General features: G+C 39.1%; 1 protein-coding gene across 1 annotated transcript in view; it reads right to left on the bottom strand.

Annotated features, from left to right (window-relative positions):
- Positions 1–20,717, bottom strand: part of PNOC (prepronociceptin) — a 51,758-nt gene that overhangs the window by 4,095 nt on the left and 26,946 nt on the right. Inside the window, exon 3 of the mRNA XM_069075381.1 lies at positions 2,023–2,517. Coding sequence (XP_068931482.1) covers positions 2,071–2,517 — 447 coding nt within the window. The 3' untranslated portion in view covers positions 2,023–2,070. The remainder of the gene's footprint in view (positions 1–2,022; positions 2,518–20,717) is intronic.

Raw genomic sequence — 20,717 nt, 5'->3', positions numbered from 1 at the left:
TTCCAATTAAGCTCTAATTTTTTAAAAAGACCTTATTGTGTTCTGAAAGGACTGATCACATAGGAGATTTGAAAGATTTACTGAACAATGGCCTCAGGCATCATACAAACAAATTATACCGTGAACTTTTGCTTAGGGAAAAATAGAACTCTTTTTCCTTAGTGATATCACAGACCTACCAGGACGACTCAGAGACAGAATATGCACCGTTCAATTCAGGGGGTCAGGAATTAGTCATACAGTTTACTTGGAAAAAAAAGAAATGCCCTGGCACTAGTTTCAGTACAATTTTGTACATAAGTCTACATTTGGAAATATGATTGTTTACTGATGAGCATGCCCTTGGGCAAATAGCTACGTGGGCTGTCCCCAGATACAGAGAAGCTTACAGAGCAAATAAAGATAAACACATGTAGTGGCATTTAGAAAAAGACAGTTATTGGCAAACCAGATGTCAAGTTACCTCTGATTTGTGAGTATCAGAATGAGCAAAATAAGAAATTCAAAGTGAGACATTTAGACTTTGAAAAAAAAATTTTTTTTGGTGCCTTTGAACTATTATAAAATTACTTTCCCCCTTGAACAAGGCTTTTCTTAAAATTTGTTTTAAATGATTTTTTTTCCTTTTTGGAGGGGGGAGGGCTGGGCAATTGGGGTTAAGTGACTTGCCCAAGGTCACATGACTAGTAAGGGTTAAGTGTCTGAGGCTGGATTTGAACTCAGTTCCTCCTGACTCCAGGGAGAGTGTTTTATTCACTGCGCCACCTAGCCATCCCTAAAAATGATTAAAAAAAAATTTTTTTTTGAGGACATTGAATGTCCCTAAAGAATTCTTCAGATTTTGTGCGGGGATGATCTGACCACTTGAAATTAGACATATAAATATGCAAAGGGATAGAATCTCACATAAGAGTTGTAACACATTCATTTGTAGTGGTAGAATGTTAGGCTATCAGGGGGGGAAATAGCTATGCATTTTACAAATAACTCAAAAGTTGTAATGGACAGTGGAAGTTGCATTCGTATAGTTTCAATCAAAAGTAATATTTTCAAACTGGTCTCTTTCTCTGATATGCATAAGTGTAGATAGACACACATATACCTGTGGATGGGAATGGGTCAAGAGGAAAAGAGAACAAAGAAAGAGAGGCTTAGGAAGAAGCAGGGAATTAGGATGTATAGGCAAGAAGAAGAAAGTACCAATAGGGAAGGAGTGTGAAGCTCAAAAATTCACTAGACTCATATTTTATCTAGGAAACACTGGAAAAACTGAACATTTACCCTCAAAACCCAGTTCAGTGGCCTATTATCAGAAAAATGCAAGACAACCTGCATCTAGAAGTTAATCCAAACCTGTGAGGAGGCAGGGCAGACACTTTAGGGGAAGAAAAAGAAGCAGGTCTAAGTACTGGTCCTGGCAAGAGAGGTCTAATGGTTTCCATGGAGACCAGTGTCCTTGAGAGATTGGGGGTGGGGAGGGGAGGCTCATAGGCTGAAAAATTGCATGTGGTCTTTGAGGGGAAAGTAGTAAAAACATTACTAGGGTCACCAGACCCCTTAGGGGAAAATGAGTCGGGAGGGGGGGGGTTCTAGCTAATGGCCCCTCAGAGGCAGAGTCTCTAAGTGAAAGTGAGCCAAATGGTAGCTATGGTAACTGGATATGGAGAATTGGTCCACTATTAACAGTCCCCATAGTAACTTAACTCCTGGAGAGAAACAGAGGAATGAATTTACCTAACAGAGTACCATTATCCCCATAGTAACAGTCTCCAAATGGTAGGAAAACTCAAAGGCCAGCACCAAAAAACTCTTGGATTCTTAAAGGGAGGGTGGTCTACTAGTTTCCATATCAACCGGGTTCCTCACAGAAGACAAGAAAGGTGGTTGGATCTCCTCATCCCTACAGGAGCCAGGCTCCTTAGGTGAGGGAAAAGTATGGTTCCTATACGGTGGGAAAGACAAGAGAGTTGGGTGAATGAGGGTGATGCCTCCCACAGCTTCAGCTTGTTAATGCCAACTCACTCATGGGTTGAAGTGGATGGTGGAGCTGGGAGAAGCCTCCCCTTCGGGCTACACGCCGTTCTGATGCAGGTTGCGACCTGGAGCCAGGCCGTGACGTTGGTGCTCACTGGCATGCATGCTCATGACTAGGTACTGCCTCATGAATTCACTGAACCGCTTCTGGTTGGCCAACTTCCGGGCAGATTTCCGTGCCCCGGTGAAGCCCCCAAACCGTTTCTGCAACTTCTTCTGCATGTCTTCTCCCACCTCCCCCAAGCCTTCTGCTGCTGCCTCTTGTTCCTGGGTGTGGAACAAGCTTCTGACACGGGACACACGGTTCTTGCCCTCCATCTGGCTCAGGCCCTGGGCCTCCATCACCTGTGGCTGGTAAACAGATGCCATTGCCTTGTCCTTGCTGGCTGAACTGAGCTGCCAGGGCCCCTTATTCATGGCCTTGGTGCAAGGGGCCCAGAACGGGCTAAGGAAGTCTTGCACTTCACAATCTGTGATGCATTCCTGTACAGGGATGGAGGTGGAAAAGAGAAAGAGAAGGAATTCTTGTTAGCCCAAAGGCAATTGGGGAGGGGTGGGACAACCCCTCCTTATTAACGTGGGCATTTCCACTGTGTCTAAGTATTGACAAATTACTTGACTCCAACTTTCTGCAAAGTCAATTACTCCTGAGCTCTGGAGGTCAGACACAATTGCTGCAACTGGGCTTTTTACCCCTTCTGCATCATGGCCTGTGTCATGGCCTGCATAGGCAGTCTGTTAAAGCCCAGGGACCTCCTTTCCAAATAATGTTTTTAAATGCATAAAATAAAATACACAGACTTACAAAGGAAACCAGTTTTATTGAATTAAAGATGTAATTTCTTTCCCCAACCAAGTTCATGGATTACCTAAATTCTATCCAAGGACCCCAGGTTATGAATCCCTATGCTAATGGGTCAAGCTGAAAGGATAATGACTGATGTTATCATAGGGTGTAAATATAAATATAGGATGGACATATTTGGGGGAGGACAAATTGAACTTAAAAATTATAGACCATTGTTTTTAACCCATAATTCCATTGCTTGGACTATACCCTAGAAGTAATAACAATATTAATAACTAGCATTTATATACCATTTTTGCTTGATTCTCACAACCACTGGGTCAAGTAAGTATTATTATTATTTCCACTTTCCAGGTGAGGACACTGAGGCTGAGAGATATTAGCTGACTTGCTTAGAGACACATAGCTACTAAGTCTCTAAGGTAGGATTTAAATTCGGCTCTTCTTTATTTCAAATTTGCCTCTATCCACTATGTTTGCTTGCTGCCTCATACCAAGTAAGTAATATAAAAAACAACAAGGCAATTATCTGTACAGTGATTTTCATAGCAGCACATTTTATTATATACACACATACACATATATGCACATACATATATAAGAGGTATATATGTGGAGGCAGTTAGGTGTCCCAGTGGATAGAGTGCTGAGTCTGAAGTCAGGAAAATGCCTTTTCCTGAGTACAAATTTGACCTCAGACACTTACTAGCTGCGTGACCTTGGGCAAGTCATTTAATTAACCCTGTTTGCTCCAGTTGTTTTTTAGTTGTGTCTGACTCTCTGTGATCCCATTTGGGGTTTTCTTGGCAGAGATACTGGAGTGGTTTGACATTTCCTTCTGCAACTTATTTTACAGATGAGGAAACTGAGGCAAACAGGGCTAACTGACTTGCCAGGAGACACACAGCTAGTAAGTGTCTGAGGCCAGATTTGTACTCACAAAGAGGAGTCTTCCTGACTTTAGGCCCTTCACTCTATCCACTGGGACACTTAGCTACCCTCTGCTGCTAATGCATTCAGATTATAACCACAAAAAATGAAAAGCAAATGAGAATAAATTAAGAAAGAATCTTAAGGAGGACTTAAAGGAGAGAAGCTGTCTGAAAAATCGTTATGATACTTTATGTGTTGAAATTAATTTAAATGTAAATAATTACTAAACAATTTCAGTTGCTCATATTCGTATTTAATGTTTGGCTTTTAATAAAACATCTTTGAAAAACTGCACATGGGTAAAAATCCTTATATATTTGTTTTGTTTAGAAGTAGTTAGGTAGTTGACTGTTTGTTGTCCTTTGTTCTCGAAGAGGATCAAAAAGGCATCACTATGCTCAGGTCAAGTTTCAATGTGTCCGACTGTGGCTGATCAGACCAATACGAGCTTGGAATGCTCTACCACAGGTCGGGTACAAATAGTCTGTGTGAACATTGGGGGTGGATTTTCTAAACTTGCACATCCTGCGTTTCCTTTGATCTGTTTCAATTCTGCTTTGTTCATAGAGCACAGCTCCTTCTCTGATGCAGGCACACCATGCTGAGCAGTCCTGGGCCAATGTCTTCTATGTCACACAATTAGTTCCAAAGTTCTCGAGAGAGGTCTTGAGAGTGTCTTTATATCACTTTTGATCACCATGTGAACACTTGTCTTGTGTGAGTTCTCTATAAAATAGTCTTTTGGGCAAGCATATGGTTTTGCATTGGAACAACTTAAGCAGCCCATCAGAGTTGCACTCTCTAAAGCAGAGTTTGAATGCTTGGCAATTTAGTTCGAGAAAAGACCTCAGTGTCTGGTACCTTACCCTGCCAGGTGATCTTCAGAATCTTTAGAAGACAACTGAAGTGGAAGCAATTCAGTTTCCTGTTATGGCACTGGTATACTGTCCAGATTTCACAGGCGTACAACAAAAAGGTCAGCACAATGGCTCTGTAGACCTTCAATTTGATAGTCTAATACCTCTTCTCTCCCATATTTTCATTTGGAGCCTCCCAAACACTGAGCTACCTCTGGCAATGTATGTGTCAACCTCATTATCAATGTGTACATTCCTGGAAAGTACATCAGTGAGGTAAGAGAACTTATCCACAGCATTCAGAATATCTCCGTTTGCTATAACCGATGATTCCATGTATGGATGGTGTGGTAGTGGCTGATAGAGCACCTGTGTTTTCTTGGTGTTAATTGTTAGGCCAAAATCAGCACAAGCAGCAGAGAATTGATCTATACTTTGTTGTATCTCAGCTTCAGAGGCTGCATTGAGTGCACAATCATCTGCAAACAGAAAATCATGCACCAACACTCCCTCTACTTTAATCTTGGCTTGTAGCCTTTTCAAGTTGAAGAATTTACCATCAGTGCAGCAGTTGACCTTGATGGCCTGTTTGTCCCCATCGAAGGTGTTTGACAACATGGCTGAAAACATCATGCTAAAAAGCATGGGAACAAACACACAGCCTTGTTTCACTCCACTGGTGACTGGGAAAGTATAAGAGCATTGTCCATTATCCAGAACCTAGGCAAGCATGTCATCATGAAATTGATGTACAATGCTGATGAACTTCTCTGGGGAACCAAATTCTGACATAATTTCCCATAAACCCTCATGACTGACAGTATCAAAGACCTTGGTCAGACCTACAAACATTATGTACAGACCTCTGTTCTGCCCCTGGCATTTCTTGGAGTTGTCAGGCAGCAAACACCATGTCAACTATTTCTCAGCCTTTTCTGAAGCCACCCTGGCTCTCGGGAAGATGACCATCTTCCAAACGAAGGATAAGCCTATTAAGGAGGGCTCTGGCAAGAATCTTGCCAGCAATGACTAAGAGATAGGCCCCACTGTAATCGTCATAGGACAATCCTTTACCTTTATAGAGAGGGACAACGGAGACATCCTTGAACTCCTGGAAGATAATCTCCTCTTGCCACATAACCTGGAAAATTTCAGTCAGCTTTTGTGTGAGCAATGGACCCCTTACCTTGTAAATCAAATAAGATAGTATTTGTAAAATGATTCGCAAACCTTAAGATGCTATATGAGTGCTATTTTTATTGTTTTGTGCTCATCATGTAAAAGTCAAGTCCAAATAATGAGTTTCAACTGGTTCCTTTTGCTTGTTCCATTACTAGAGAAGAAGTATGACCTAGTTTAGATGTGGGGAACCTGCGACCTTGTGGCATGTGAGCCAACTTTGGAATCAGGAAGACCTGGATTCATATCCTACTTCTGACCCTTACTACCTGTGTGACCCAGAGCAAATTGCTTACCTTTTTACTGACCCAGGTAAAGTAACTCTCTAAGACTGTTACTAAAGAGGTGCTGATCTGTAGTAGTGGAGAGATTTTCCACAATGTGAGTTCCCTACACCCCTAAAAGTCTAGCATCAGGGGGACAGCTAGGTGGTGCAGTGAGGAGAGCACTGGCCCTGGAGTCAGGAAGACCTGAGTTCAAATCTGGCCTCAGACACTTAACACTTACTAGTCATGTGACTTTGGGCAAGTCACTTAACCCCAATTGCCCTGCTTTCCCCCCTCCAAAAAGAAAAAAAAAGTAAGAAAGAAAAAAAAAGAAAAGAAAGTGTAGCATCAGACGATATTGTTACTGTTTCCTCCTCTCCCCCTAGAAGTGATGTATGTAAATTTGAAAAGTCTGGCTCTCCCTTTTTCAGTCTTCTGATCACAACAAAGCTTGCATTTGACTCCAGTTAGATCTCTTTAAACCAGGAAAGATGTATGTCTAAGCCTAATTCCAGCTTTACCCAAACACAGCAGAAGCAATTTATTTCCTCTGGGTTTTAGTTGTCTTCATCTGTGAAGGAAAACAATGTACTTGACAGCACAGGTAAGACTTCAATTTATGTGCTGGTGAGTGCTGGATAATACATGGATTTAGTTTTTTTTCTTTCTTTCAGAAAAAAAAAAGAAATTCTTAAAACCTAAACTCTCTTCACAAGCTTTCCTCCCTGATGGTATGATGGCAGCCCTGGATTATGCCAGCCTATAGTGGCAGAGCTAAAACTCCAACAGCTCCTAACCAACCACAAAGGCTTTGAGTAGAGTGAAACAATAGATACTAATAATAGGTATCATCTGGATACCACTTTAATGTTTTCAAAGAGCTTTACATATATTATCTCATTTACAAAAAGCAACTCTGTGAGGTTTCGTTATTGCCCCATTTTACATGTGATGAAACTAAGGATGAAAGAGGTAAAATCGTGGCATGAGAATCTTTTGGGCCAAGTAATTATTTTGATATGGTTTCATTTTGTGATAACAATTGTCATACTTATGTGCTTCTACTGACTTTAGGCTGATTCAGAAGATATGATTGAATATGTGGGAGTCTTATTGAACAGATTTCCCCATCTTTAGTTAATTCTCTCTCATTTTAGTGCTGGATCTTATGCTATACACATGTATTCCATTGATATCTTTTCTGGGGTTTTTAAGAATGGTTATTTCCCATGTGACTTTGGGCTAGTCACTTAACCCCAATTGCTCTGCCTTCCCTCCTCCAAAAAAGAAAAAAAAAAGAATGGTTATTACTCCAAAGATATGGGGTGAAAGGTGTGCTCTTAAAGAGCGTATCTCAATGACTGTTAGGGATATTGTACTGGTGGTTGGTTTAGAAAAGTCAAGCATTTCAATTGATCATTCAAACTCATGAATGAAACAGAACAGGTCACAACAAAGCACAAAGAAAAGTTTAGTGGAAAACAAAAACAACACCAAGAATGGAAAGCCTATTTTTATAAAACAGACTTATTAAACCTCTGAGAACAAAGAACTTCAGAGGGACCTGACAGCTGGAGGGGTCATTTTTAGTTCCTCTTCATGGTAATAAAGATTTCTTAAAGTTGAGAGACTAGTGAAAACACAAATTTTTTAAAAGCTGCTAACCAATAGTATGAAGAAAAAATACTTGTCATAAGTATGATACCATTTGTACTTTATTGTCCAGATAATACAAAGAATGAAATACTAAAGATCGGAAAATGGTCATTTTTGCTGATGAAACTCACTTTTTATTCAAGGGTATACTAAACTAGCTGCTAGAAGTCTAGGTGACCCTATAAGATGTGGGCATTTCAGACTGTAAAACATTAAGCCTCAAAAAGTTTTGGTGAATTTTTATTTCCATTGGGCTCAAAAGTCTTATCCCCATTAAAGGAAAGATGAACTGTGATACAATGAGAAGAAAAATTGTTCCAAAATTGTAGAAATCCCCAAACGGAGACGAAATACTGCAACACAACATTGAATAATAATGTATATAGCAAAAGATTAAGAAATTTATCCAAGAGATGGAGATAAACATGTTTCAGTGACCTTGGACCTCACTGATTTAAATCTCACTTCCTTATTCAATTCCATACCAGTCAAAATACCAAAGGATTATTTTGTAGAGCAAGAAAAATAGAATAAAATTCATCCAAAGAAACAAAATATCAGGAATCTCAAGGGAAGTAATGGAAAAAATAATAGGAAGGAAAGGGGCCTATCAGTAACAGTTTTTAAACTGTACTATAAAGCAGTAATTATTGCACCCATTTGGTACTGGTTAAAAAATAGAAAAGTTAATCAGTAGAATGGATTAGAAACATAACATATAGCAACAAACAAAGTAACATAGAATTTGATAAAACCACAGACCCCAACTACAAAGGGACTTCTCCTTATTCAATAAAAATTGTTAGGAAAACTTGGAAGAAGGCTGGCATAAAATTAGTTTATACCAATTAGTAGGATAAGTTCCAAATGGATAAATGATTTAAATGTAAAAGGTCACATCATAAACCAATTAGAGGAGGAAGAAAGAAACACTTTTCATAACTATCAGTAGAGGAAGACTTCAGGACCAAATAAGGAATAAAAGGGACCACTGACGATAAAATGGACAGTTTTGGTTACATAAAATTGAAAAGTCTTTGCACCATTAATGTTGTTAAAATAGAAGGGTTGAGTTAAAATCTTTATGTCAAGTTTCTCTGATATACAAGACACATAAGAATTGATTCAAATATGCAAGAATAAGAGCCATTCCTTAATTGATAAATGGACAAAAGATATGAACAGGTGGTGCTTGAAGGAAGAAATCTAAACTATTAATAGCCAAGTGGAAAAAATGCTCCGAATCACTGATATTTGGAGAAATGTAAATTAAAGCAGCTTTGAACCCCCATCTCACACCTGTCAGATTGATAAAGATAACAAAAAGAAAAAATGGTTGGGCATGGTGGCAAACATGCTGAAACTGGTGGATCACTTGAGCTGAAGAAGAGCTAAAGCTAACTGGATGTCCTCACTACTCTCGCTGATACAGTGAGTCCCTGGGACCAGATGGCCACTAGGCTGCCTAATGAAGGATGAAGAAGCTCAGGTTAGAAACAGCACAGCTGGTTAAAGTTTCTAAACTGATCAGCATTGGAAGTGAGTTGTGAGTGGTCACTGTACTTCTATCCCAGGTCACATAAGAAGATTGTCTCAAAACAACAACAAAACAAAACAAAAAGGGAAAATAAGTTATGGTGGGGGGGGAGGGGAAGTGGCGATGCTACAGAAAAATAGGCACATTTAGTGTACTGTTGATAGAACTGTAAATAGGCCCAGACATTCTAGAAAACAATATGAAATTATACCCCTGATGTCATTAAATGCTGTTTACATTTTAACCCATTACCCCTACTTGACCAGTACCCCAGAGATCAAAGAGAGAGGAAAAGGATCTGTATGTAAACACATTTATAGCAGCTCTTTTTGTAGTGGCAAAGAAATGGAAACTTAAAAGGATATCCATCAGTTAGGAAAGCCTGAACAAATTATGACATATGAATTTAAATGTACTGAAATATTATTTTGTGGTAAGAAATGACAAAAAGGACAGTTCCACAGAAATCTAGAAGGATTTGTATGAACTGATATAGAATGAAGTGAACGAAGCCCAGAGAACAATTTATGCAATAATAATAACATTGTATATTTGAAACAACAAAACAAACCAAAAACAAAAACCAATGCTGAAAGACTTAGGTCAAGAAAGGCCAAGACCAGGTGCTTGGAGAAAAGACATTTTGGGATATATCATCTGGCATAAGTACAAGCAGTGAACAATAACTTGGTACCTAAGATACAACAGGAAGAAGCACTACACAATGTCTTATGTGAAATGGTTTGTCAGACTGAGACTTGGGAAGTACTTACATGGCAAAGCTAAGAAGAAAAGTTTGCAGAGAAAAAAAGAGAAAATGCTTCAAAGATAATTTCCACACATGTCTGCTGAAGCCCCAAATTGAAATCCAGCCAAGCATAGAGTGAAACTCTTTTTCTTTTTCTAGTATTATTTCACTTTGGTAAAACTGAACTTTTCACACTTAAGTTGCAAAAGGCTGACTGGTAAATATGGGAAACTCGTGGTAAATGGTTTAGTAAAAATTTATTTCAATCTTTAAAAAAAGAAAGACGTAAGAATTCTGAAAAATGTAATTATTAATCACGATTTCAGAGAACTGATGATTAAGCATACTACCCACTGAAAAGTGATGTAATCAAAGTGTAGAAAGAATTACATATTTTGAGATATGGTCAAAAAAGACATTTGTTTTGTTCAACAATATTTGTTATAAGGATTTTTAACTTTTTTTTTCTTTCAATGTTAAAGGGAGCTTGGGGTAAAGAAGTGGGAGCTAGTGATAGGGTTGTTAGAAAAAGGAAAAAAGGAAAGGGGTTCATTGAAGCATTTTTTTTCAATGCACAATGAAAGGAACAGACAAGCCAGGCAGCCTTGAAAATTGTATGTTGAATTTATTATATACTTAAAAGGAGAAGTGAGCTATATGTAACAAAGATTTATAATTTCATGTAAGAATCTTTTTCATTTCTACTTTGTATATGGAAACGCTCATTATATTTTGTGCTTGGTGAGTTGACAATAAAAATAATTAAACATTTTAAAAATCTTATGGGCTACAATTAAAGCCAGGGAAAATGGGCAGTTTATCAAAGAAATGCCTGGCATCCTGCATAATACCAAAACATTTATAGCAGCATTATTTTTCTGGTAACAAAAAACTGGAAACAACATAGATGCCCATCAACTGGCAAATGGCTAAGCAAATTGTGGTATATGAATGCAATGGGATATTATTGCACTGTAAGAAATTAATATGATGAACACGGAGAGTCATGGGAAGAACTGATACAAAGTAAAAGAAACAGAACCATTAAAACAACGCACACAATGACTACAGCAATGTAAAAAGAAACAACAACAAAACAATCAAGACTGAATGAGAAATGCTGAGAAATTATGATAACCAAGTTTTACCCCCAAAGAGAAGATCTGAGAAGATACTTCTTTATGGAGATGGGAGCCACGGGTAATAGTAATAATAATTATAATAACAATAACTAACATTTATATAGTACCTACTATGTGCCAAGCACTGTGTTAAGGGCTTTACAATGATCTCAATTGATCCTCACAACAACCCTGAAAAGTGCTCTTATCGAACATTTTACAGATGAGGAAACTGAGGCAAACAGAGGTTAAGTGACTTGCCTAGGGGTCTGACAGCTAGTGATAATAATAATAGCTAACATTTATATAGTGCTTACTATGTGCCAGGTGCTTTAAAATTCTTATCTCACTTAATCTGCCCAAGAACCCTGGAAGATAGGTGACATTATTATCCTCCTTTTACAGATGATATATGCCCAGGGTCACATAGCTGTTAAGTGTCTGAGAGGGAGGTCTTCCTGACTGCAGCCCCAGCACTTTCTCCACTGTGGCCTAGCTACCTGCATAGATCACAGCATACAATATCAGGATACACATACACACACATATGTGTATATATGTGTGTGTGTTTAATTTTCTGGAACTTATTTTTTCTTATTATTTATTTATTCTTTATCAAAAGGAATAGCTCTCTGAGAGAGGGTGAAGGGAAGGATACAGTGAGAAATATAGGTGATATAAAAATAAAACATCAATAAAATGTATTAAAAGCAGAAATGGTTCAAATGTGACAATACTGTTTTATGATGAATGAAAGAATGTGTCAAAAATCTTGTGAATTCAGTGCAAAATAATATAAAACAAGTGATTGTTGCAAAGGGAGGATATATTGCTTCTTAGAACTTTTTAAAGATATAAAAATGCATAAGTTATTGTTATGTCAATAAATTTAATTTTTTTTTGTCCTAGGAAACTTGTTTAAGGGCAGCTACGTGGCATCGTGAATAGAATATCAGGCCTGAAGTCAGGAAGACTCATCTTTATGAATCCAAATCCAGTTTCAGACACTTACTAGCTGTGTGGCCTGGGCAAGTCACTTAACCCTTGTGTAAAACAAGCTGGAGAAAGAAATGGCAAATCACTCCAGTATCTCTGCCAAGAAAACCCCAAATGGGGTCACAGAGAATTGGACATGATTGAAAACTGCTGAACAACAAGAAGAATTTTCTCAATGGTATGCTTACCTAGGGTTACATGGGAGGAAGTATCTGAAGAATTCAAACTGCTGTTTTCTTGATGTCATCTCTAGCTCTCTATTTACCACATCACTTAATGGCTACTCTGCCGGACTATGTCTAAGGACCAGCCTCAGTAAGTATGGGGAGATTCATCATCCAATTGACTACAAGGCAATGAATTCTTCAGAAAGAGCCTCTGAAGTCCAGTTATCTGAGTTCTTCAGAAACAGCTCCTGGAGGAGTGCAGTTATCTGAGTCACAGTTATACAAGTCTCCAGAGGAGGGAGCTCCCCAGAGCTATGAGATTATTTCATCCTTGAAATTTTGAAGTGCTGAAGGAAGATTCCTTTGGGATATGATCTAGACTGCATGGGTGCTGGGGATCCTTTCCAACTCCCTTCCATTTTTTTGATTCTTGTGACTCTGGTTTTCTTTGGGAAACATTTTGGTTGTCTCCCCTCTACCTCCATATGTGGTATTTCACAAATGTGAGGATTGTCCTTTTAGAATAAGATCTTATTTAATCAACATGAAAAAAAAAAAGAATAACCTATCTCAGCTTTAGTTTCCTCATCTGTAAAATGGGGGATAATTATAGCACATACTTCAAAGAACTGTTGTGAGCCTCCAATGACATTCAAATTATTTGAAAAGCTCAAAGCAGTACACAAATGCTACCTACTATTATTATGAATTTTTATTGGCTCAAGGGCTAGCTCTTGGTTTAATTTCTGCTTTTAAAAGATCAGAATTTAAGAATACCTCTAAGAACCAGGCCATACCAGTTGATGGAGTATAATTCTTTTTTAGCACAAGGCAAAGAAAATAAAGGATGAAAAAATTTATTTCAAAATACCTTTGTAATTAAAGTTTTGTACCAATTGATATCCCTGTTGATATTTTGGTGTTATTAATTGACTTGGCCAAGATTACATCACAAGGAGGGATGTTTTAGGCAGGATTTGAATTCAAGTCTTCTTAAATTTAATTCTGGCTCTCTTTCAACCATATCACCTAACTGCCTAGCAGGGAAAAGGAAATATTATTTCTATAGGACAAAACATGTAATACTTAAATCTATTAGAGTTCTTTAAGGGAATAAATAAGCACAAAGACAGTGGGTAGGCAGTAGATAATATTTAGGGTTTCAAAAAGTATTTGAAAAGATTATGAATCAAAGCCAATTAATTAAAATATTAGTAGCTCACATTTCTATAACTCTTTAAAAGGTTTACAAAGTCCTTTCCTTAAAACAACCTGAGAGACAGGTAATGAAAGTATTATTATACCTATTTTGCAGATGTGAAAATTGAGACTCAGAATGATAAAATGACTTATCTCATCATGTATTTAGGAAGCATTAGAGGCAGAACTCAGAAGTCAGGTCTTCTGACCTGCTGAGTGCACTGCTCTTTTCATTATATAATAATGCCTCCCTAAAGATCCCCTGTGTTCTCTTGGGATGGGCAGAAACATTTTTAAGTGACTAAAGAAAGGAGCTGGAAACTGGAGAACAACATGTGGGAATAAACAGAGGCTTCTCTGGCTAGAGAAGTGTTAATAATGGAAAACCTGGTGCCTGGGACTGGAACTGGTCTCATTTAATGTTTTTATAAATGACCTAGGAGAAGTATTGTGATGAAATTTCCAGGTTCACAGATGACAAATTCTTCTGGGTAATAAAATGCCAAGCTGACAGAGATAAATGGCGGGAAGGTCTCATGAGACTGTAGGAGTGGGCAGAAAAATTACAACTTGAGCTTTTGGGCAGACAACCACAACGTAATGGATTAGGAACAAAAGCATCTAAGATATGGGGACTTTAGAGGACTGCATGCTCAATTGGAGTTAGCAGCATGGGAAAACAAATCCAAAAAGTTAAGAAAATCAAAGGTTGCACTAACAGTTTTCATATTGAGAAGGATGAAGGTGGTAATCTTGCCAAATTTTGCCCTGGTCAGATCATATTTAATTATTGTTTTGCATTCAAGGTACCACTTTTAAGGAAGGATATTGACAAATGGCAGCATGTTGAAAGGAGTTGCTATTGTTCAGTTGATTCAGTCATGCCCTACTCTTTGTGACCCCATTTGGGCTTTTCTTGGCAAATATACTGAAGTGGTTTGCCATTTCTTTCTGCAGCTTATTTTACACATGAGGAAAATGAGGCAAACAGGTGAAGTGACTTGCCCAGGGTCACACAGCTAGTAAGTGTCTGAGGCTGGATGTGAACTCAGGAAGGCTCATCTTCCTGACTTCATGATTGGAGCTCTATCTACTGTACCACCTAACTGCCCATGAAAGAAAGGGTCCCAGGATGATAAAAAGATTGAAGACCATGCTCTACAAAGAACTAGGGATGGTTAGGTTGGAGAGAAGAAGACAAGTGGACATGATTGCTATATTCAAGTATTTTAAGGGCTGTCATGTGGAAGGGGGATTAGATAGACTTGTTCTCCTTTGCTCTAGGGGTCAAAACTGGTTGGAAGTTGGAGAGTTCAGTGAATAAACATTTATTAAGCACCTAATGTGCTAGATACTGGGAATATGAAGAAGGTAAAAGGTAGTCCCTGATTTTATATGTGTACTCAGAGTTTAGCATAGTGCCTAGAATATAGTCATCTCTCTCTCTCTCTCTCTCTCTCTCTCTCTCTCTCTCTCTTTCTCTCTCTCTCCTCCTCTCTCTGTCTCTCTCTGTGTCTCTGTTTTTCTGTCTGTCTCTGTTTCTCTGTCTCTGTCTTTGTCTCTCTGTCTCTCTACTCTCCCTGACCCCACAGGAGAGACAACATGCAACTGTGTACAAACAAGCTAGATAAGCAAGATAAATTTGAAATAATCTACAGAGGGAAGGCACTAGAAGTAAAGGGCATCAGGAAAGCCTTCCTAGAGGAGGTTGGATTTTATCTAGGACTTAAAAGGAAGCCAATAGATGGAGATGAGGGGGGAAGAGAGCATTCAAGGCATAGGGACAGTCAGTAAAAATACCCCTGGTATGGAGCTAGACTATCTTGTTTGAGGAACAGTCAGGACACCAGTGGCATTGGGTAGCAAGGGATATTTTGATGATATTTGCACTCTAGTAAAGGTACACCCAGATGGCTGCTGAGGTTCTCTGATTCTGTCTCAGAGCTTTTAGCTACAAACCAGGAAGGGATACAAGAGGCTCCGTAAAATGTTCTCTAAAGGTATCAATTTAATGTGCTGTTATGGCCCCAAAAAGCCAACAAAAGACAGACATTGTCATAAAGGGGATCACATGCAAACTAGAAAACAATATATTACCTTGTACAAAATGACAAGATGATATGTCTGTTCTGTACTCTGTACTATTCTGGTCTCTGTCTCTGTCTCTCTCTTTCTCTCCCTGTATTTGTCTCTGTTTCAGTAGGAGCATGGGGAAAAGAAACAAAATGTATATATTAAAAAGAAAGAAACAACAGAATAAGAAAATATCAAAAAAGGGCAATTAAAATGATGAAGAGAGAATGCAGTGATTTCTATATGAAGACAAAGGATGAAAAAATCAGAAGGACCAGTTCAAAGTCCAGCTGAACTGTGCAAAATTTTTAAGGCCATCAATATTGTAAATATGGAACTTGTGTCCCAAACCCAAAACACTTGAATTATGAGGCAAGCTTTGAACCCAGAAATCATTTTGGCACAACCAAAAGGAAGTATCACTTGACATAGTTCATCTCAATATATATGGTTTAGAAATGTGTTATCCAGAGATAGTGTCTTCTGAGAAGATAAACAGGTTTAGGCTTGCTTCAACTACATTGATTATTGCTTCCCTGTGAGTTATTAGAAGAAAGGACATGCCAGAGACATCTCTTACTTTTGAAACAGACATTAAAGAAGAGGTACCCCCAAGCTGTTCTTTGAGATGCAAATTCCAGTCTGGTTCAAAAGCATTTCTCATATCCTTAGCACCGCAAGGCTTTAGTAAAATTGACCAATGGCTCTATTCATTCAACTATTAGTTGTCTGTGTCTACGTGACTGGTGACCCACATTCCTTTTCCTTGGTTTCTGTGCCAAATCAAGAACAGCTATGGTTCTTGCTCTCATCTCTGTGCCTTGCTCCCTCGGTCAGTTATATACTCCTGCCCTGGAGAGACTGGCCAAGGTAACCTTACCTGGAATGCTCTCCTATCTCCTCCTTACCTGTTGAATGCCATGCCCAGAGCCAGCATAATGCCCTCTCTTCCATAAAACCTTCCCTGGTCTCCCCGGCTGATAACAACCATCCCTCCTTCTGACTTCAAATAGCATTTTAGCAACTTTCTAATGTCTTTATCACATAACATTGCATATAATCATTGCCCGTATTTCTATTTCCTATAGCTCTCCAAGACTGAGTTCCATGAAGTCAGGAACCATGGCTTGTCTCAACTTTGCATGTTCCCTGGTGCCTCCCGTAGTCAGTCAGCTAGGTGGTGCAGTGGATAGAGCCCTAGGCTTGGAATCAGGAAGACTCATCTTCCTGAGTTCAAATCCAGCTTCAGACACTTGCTAACTGTGTGACTTTGGACAAGTCACTTAACTCTGTTTGCCTCAATTCCCTTATCTTTAAAATGAATTGGAGAAAGAAACAGCAAACCACTCTAGTATCTTTGCCAAGAAAATTCCAAATGGAGTTATGGAGAGTTGGACTGAAAAACAGCTTAACAACAATAATGCCTAGCATCTAGTATGTGTGTGTAGTAGTACCTACTAGCAGATAGTAGATATTTAACCATTGATTCTTGAATGACTGAATAAATCCCTATTCCCAAATCCTGCCTTACCATTCTACTATGAGGACACTCAGAGGTGCCTGCTGTCTAATCCTTGACTAATCTGGTAGCTGATCCTGCTTTGTCTTTTGGTTTTTCTAGAAGGAGAATTTGTAGTTTATTTGAGCAGCTTGATGCTGCCATGGAGTCAAGACTGTGAGAGTTTGAGCTCTCTGATAGTTTGAGTCTTTTGCCTCACTTCAAGCAAGGAAATAGGCCATTGAACCATTTCCTGCAGCCTTCTCACTAGCCCTGTCTCTCTCTCTCTCTCTCTCTCCACCCCACACCCACCCCCCAGATTGTTCTGGCCAATCACCAGATATCAGATGTGTGCTTGAGACAGGAAACCTTTGTAAGGTGAAATAAGACAAGTGCTCACAGATGGAACAGGGATCTCCTGTCCTAGAGACACCAGTACACGGACTACATTTTAAATGAGCCAGTCAAGGAGATTCAGGGAACACATCTTTGAGGACCTCCTGTTCATCTCAACATCTCTGCCCAGACAAGACCCTAATTAGGTACAAGTTTCCCTTGTAGGCCTCTGAAGTCTCTTTGGCTACACTGAACACCCACAGTTCCAGGGCTGCCCATTTATTTCCAACTAGTAAAATAAAACAAGGGAGAGATCAAACAGCTTCTCTCCTAGCATCAGAAATTATCTTTGGAGGCCTCTTTCTGTTCATTCATTACTATTGTTATTTTTAACTGAATTTCCTTGGACACTTCTTAGATACTACTTGCCTAGACCTAGGCTCTTCATCTCTTAGATCCTGCTAGTTCCTCTCTGCCTTAGCTAATTTTCAGGACTTGATCTTTTCTGGCCTAACTATTGTCTGATGAGACTGATTCCCAGTTCTGGTTCCCTTTGTCTGGCTAGTTTCAGAGGCAGTTATATCCCAACCTAGCAGCAATCATTCATAGTCCCACAGGGTTTTAAGAAAAGTGCATTCTTTGCAACAACCCTGTGAGAGCAGTAAAACACAATCTTATTATGTCACCTAACAGATGAGGAGTCTGAACTCAACGGAGGTTAAGGGATTCTCAAGATCACACAGCTAGTAAGTCTAGGAAGGAGTTGGAATTTGACCCAACTGTCCTGATCCCAAATCTAATGCTCTTTCTATTACAGAAGGCTGCTTCTGAATCCCAGAGTCCTTTCCTTACGCCCTGACGTGAAGCACTGTGCCCTTGATGTGGCACTTAATAAAAGATTTGTTCTGTAAAACTTGGACTCAGTCAAAAGGCCTCACCCAAGGACCTAGAGGGCCACATGTGGCCTCGAGGCTACAGATTCCCCACCCAGGGAAAAGGAAAAAGAATGGGCTTTTGCCATCACCTTGTTCCTCCACTTCAGGAGGGGTTTTGTCCTTTTCCCACCTTTACTGCACCTTTCCCTCTCCCGTGCCACACCCCTTTCTGGTATCTCCTCCTTCTTTTGTCCTGATGTCATAAATATATGCAAACTTCTGTATGAATTGTGAACTCTTTGGGTTCCGCATGCATGTTCGTTTCTCTTGTAATAAACCTGGTTCTCACATAAGTCTTGAAATGTTGTAATTGACTGTTTGACAACTTGTCCTTGGTCACACAACTTGTGTCAGAGGCAGAATATTATAACAACAATAATAATAATAACAGCATAATAAATAAATAGTATTTAAAGAATGCTTTGAGGTTTGCAAAGTGCTCAACATGCATCATCATATCTTATCTCCATAGCATCCTTGTGAGGTAGGTTTTTATTATCATCTCTATTTTACACATAAAGCTAATAAGGGTTTAAGGAAGGGTTTGAACTGAGGTATTTCTGACCAGTGTTCTACTCACTATGCTGCCTGAGTGCCTGTTACCTTCTCATACAAGAAAGTGCCACAAACACATGAGGTGCAGGCATCAGGGGAAGCACTCTGGTCAATTACACAAACACCAAGTGAAATGAGCCACCCAAGCCATTCCTTCCACCAAAGGTTTCCATCAGGTGGTATAGGATGCCTGAACTGTCCTGTACCAGGAACTAGCAATTTCATTGCCCTCTATAGACAAAGTAACTATGGGCTCATAGGATGTACCCAGGAGAGACAAAAGGGAATGAAGCATGAAACAATTAACACAATCTGAGTATGTTTCTCAGATACAGAAAGAAAAAAAATAAGGTCTCTACTTAGCGCTTTCATAGATGGCTTTGCTTCATAACAAACTGAGCAGAACTAATTTGTACATATATAATTTAGGGAAAGAGTCCTATCAGATGGCAGCCCTATGCAGCATCCATTGAATGGAATTAAGTAGAATTAGGAAAGAAGTAAATATATATATATATATATATGTGTGTGTGTGTGTGTGTGTGTGTGTGTGTGTGTGTGTGTGTGTATATAAAAACTAAGGGTTATCAGACCTTCGGTGAGGCCCTGGTTTTCTAAGACCAGATGATACAATTAGATTCTATGTTAATGATAGAAAATCAAATTCTATAATCAAATCTAATTCATGTTCTATTCTCAGAACTGATGTGCTATTAGAAGTGCCAGGAGCAGATAATCATCAAAACTAATCAAGCGCCTTAATCGAGTTGGTGGCAAATGGCCTCAGATACAGAATCCAAACCCCCAACAGCATTTTAAATAGCAGTTGGCATATATAAACTTAATGTATTACCCTTTGGACTAAGGCATTCACCTGCCTCTTTCTGATGGTTGGTTAATGGTCTATTAAGCAAGCGAGAGGCATTTGCTCCACTCTCCATTAATGACAGTTATTTTTAGTCAGAGTATGAATGAGCATCTGGAATATCTCAGGCTGGTGCCAAGTGCAATGGGTGAGGCAGATCTTACAGTGAGGCATGGTGAATGACAGCTTGGGTGCTCGGAGGCCAAATATTTGGGACACAAGGTGGGAAATTAGCACTTGGCCTCTCTGTGAGATAAAGTAAAATCCATTTGTGATTAGCAACAACAATAACAGCTGACCTTTATAAAGTGCTTCAAAGTTTACAGAGAACTTCGTAAAAGTCATCCCATGAGCCTTGCAATAACTCCATGAGGTTACACTACAGATCATGTTATCTCCATTTTACAAACTAGAAAAGTGAGTCTCAGAGAAGCTTAGTGACTTTGCCTATCGTCACATAGCTGAGATATATCTGTTAGTCAGCACACACTTATTAACACACACCCATGTATCAGTGATCAGAGGCAGGATCTAAAGGGAGGTTTTCTTGACTCTAAGCCTGGCACTCTATCCAACCCTATGTCATGCTTGCCTTTGCAAGTTCCTATATCTTAGAAACAAGCTAAACCACTTTGGGGATGCTTGAGACTAGTGATCATTTGTTCATCAGTCTGGATCCTTCCTAATCTTCTGCTTCACAAAGAGAAGGATAAACTTGATAAAATTATCAGAAAAAACAGAAATATTTGGAGGGGAGGCTAGGTGGCACAGTAAATAGAGCACTGGTCCTGGAGTCAGGAGAACCTGAGTTCAAATCCAGCCTCAGATACTTAACACTTACTAGTCATGTGACCTTGGGCAAGTCACTTAACCCCAATTGCCCTGCCCTCCCCCCTCCAAAAAAAAAAAAGCAAAAAAATTATATTTGGAAAAGAAATAGGTTCTGATCTCTT

This window comes from Petaurus breviceps, unplaced genomic scaffold, assembly GCF_028583685.1.
Source record: "Petaurus breviceps papuanus isolate PSGF00001 unplaced genomic scaffold, PetGlider_PUasm1.0 90919, whole genome shotgun sequence".
Lineage (NCBI taxonomy): Eukaryota > Metazoa > Chordata > Mammalia > Diprotodontia > Petauridae > Petaurus > Petaurus breviceps.
Note: the sequence above shows the minus strand (reverse complement) of the source record. Positions and strands in the feature narration are given on the sequence as shown.